General features: G+C 41.6%; 1 protein-coding gene across 1 annotated transcript; it reads left to right on the forward strand.

The window, feature by feature from the left end:
* Positions 1 to 1419: 1419 nt before the first annotated feature.
* On the forward strand, positions 1420 to 1641 carry BDV17DRAFT_296848 (uncharacterized protein; the record flags this gene model as incomplete). Its single annotated transcript, XM_073763390.1, has 2 exons — positions 1420 to 1554; positions 1606 to 1641. The coding sequence occupies 2 exons, from the start codon at positions 1420 to 1422 to the stop codon at positions 1639 to 1641; spliced, it is 171 nt and encodes a 56-aa protein (XP_073609769.1).
* Positions 1642 to 2310: the final 669 nt, after the last annotated feature.

Raw genomic sequence — 2310 nt, forward strand, 5'->3', positions numbered from 1 at the left:
TAGATACGTGAGTAGTTCCTGGTATACAGGGTATATACCCCCTTTAGCTAGATTATACAGTTTTATATATATAGCAAGAAGATCTAGAATAGTACTACTAGCATAGGCTATATTTACTAGAGTAATAATATGCAGACCCTGAGCTATAAAGACCTATAATTAAATATATATAAATTCTAGGAATTTATCACGGGCTAAGTTACCCGGGGCTAGGCTGAGCTAGAAGACCTATTCCTACTATATAAGGATAAAACCCGTGAGGAAATAGTCCCGCGGCTAGCCCTGTATAAGCTACAGGATAACCTAACTAATAACTAGCATAGCTAGAACTTCCTGTAGTATCCCTAGACCAAGGCTGCCCTGCTAACGCCGGGGGAGTACTAGTTACTAAACTATGTGCTCGAGGTAGAGTAGCTACAGGAAGAGTTCCTAGAGGTCTACTAGGATAGACAGGCAGATAAGGTCCTGTAGTATAAGGGGCCTGTAGACTAGTATCTGCGGCGGGTTAATTAGCTTCTGAAGCGCCTGCTTTTACTAGTATATATTACTAGCGGTTAGCCGGCACGTGTTACTAAGCTACTAAGCCTGTGTTACTGTAATACCCTGCAGGGCTACTACTGTAATATTTTTATTAAATACAGGCTTGTTAGCACGGTGATTACCTACTACAAGGGGTATTTAATTAATAATACTACCAAGATTATCTACTAGTACCTTCCTAAAGTAATTAGCAAGCTAGTAGTCTATTACCTCTAGCTGGTACTACCTTTCTATAAGGTACTCGAGTAACTAGTTCATAGCTACTATAGTACTATATTGCTATTTCTCTGGCCCGCGGGGGATGGTTACTAGGCTAATAATTACTTATAGAAAGTACTATAGCAGGAGGCGCAAATATACCTGCAGACTAAGCTAAATATTTTGTCCTACTATTATATAGTAATTACTATCTCCCGTGTGTACCTGAAGTGTGGTAGCTTCAAGCGGGATTATAGTAGGACAGATAGCATGGTATTTACCGAGCAGGCTAGCCATGGGTCCTGGATCGCGGGGACAGTCTACGCACGGGGACTACAGGAGGTACCAGGGCACGTGGAAGGCTACTAGTAGTAGTACCAGGCAGTAAGCTATAAATAGCACAGGTTCCTGGGATTTAAGACCTACCTTGGCCCTTGCAAGTGCCCTGGTAAAGATCCCCTGGAAGGACAGCTAGCTAAGCAACCATGTATTAGGGTTTAAGATTAACCATGATTAATAGATATAGATAGTAATATAATAGATAGATAAAGAGATAAATAAATAAAATATAGTATTTTTTTTTTATAATCTAAGCAGAAGAACTCCTATTTAGTTTATATTTAATCACGGGATCCTGAACCCGAAGAGCCCCCAGCCCTGGCTAATTTACGAGAACAGATTATGGCCGAAATCAAGGCGCGGGCTGCCGCGGATAAGCAGGAGGCCGCTAGCCAAGTAGTAGAAGCTAGCAAGCTGCACGATGCTAATCCATGGCTGCGGATGACCCGGTGGGCGCGGTATTTGGCCGAGGAAATGGTCAGTTACCAGGATTTATTAGATATAGTAGCCATGCCTGATCCTGACCAGCAAGACCCCGTTGGCCGAGCAACGCGAGCTATATAGGATACTATGAACCAGTTGGCCCGCCGCAGCCAGTTCACTATATAGTATTATGGAAATAGAATCCGGATAGCTACTATTAGCACGATGCCGAACCAGACGCCGTACTAGTTACTACAGGTGTATATAGACAAGAAGAGTATCTAGGATCATGTCTACCCGTGGTAGTAGATTTTATTATTTATTATCTATACCCAGACTGATTAGCTATAAAGGAAGGGCAAGCCGGGGTATTAAATAACTACCTGGCAGTAAAAAATATGGCAGCGGTTATAGTAGTTAACTATGCAGGGAGGACCCGAACCTGAACTACCGAGTAGCCCTAATCCTATAGAGACCGAGGACCTGGATCCTGCCTAAATCTAGTAGTTTATTATATCCCTGATTAAAACCGCATGCTTGGAGTTTTGTATTAAACTATTGAATCAGAAGATTAAGGTCTATAAATATAAAAGCCTGCTAGTTTATACCATGGCCATGTTAGGACAGGGGGAGAAAATATAGCAGGATCTAGAGAGTTATCTACCTATTATTTCCCGGGTACTGAAAATTACTTGCTTTATAATTATCTAGAAAGTATTATGGCTAGATCCCTAGTATATAGATATTATCTATATATAGGCAGTAGCTACCAAGCAGGGTACGTGGACAGGAGATACCGCGGATAATTAT

This window comes from Aspergillus undulatus, assembly GCF_047715775.1.
Source record: "Aspergillus undulatus strain CBS 261.88 unplaced genomic scaffold BDV17scaffold_169, whole genome shotgun sequence".
Taxonomy (NCBI): domain Eukaryota; kingdom Fungi; phylum Ascomycota; class Eurotiomycetes; order Eurotiales; family Aspergillaceae; genus Aspergillus; species Aspergillus undulatus.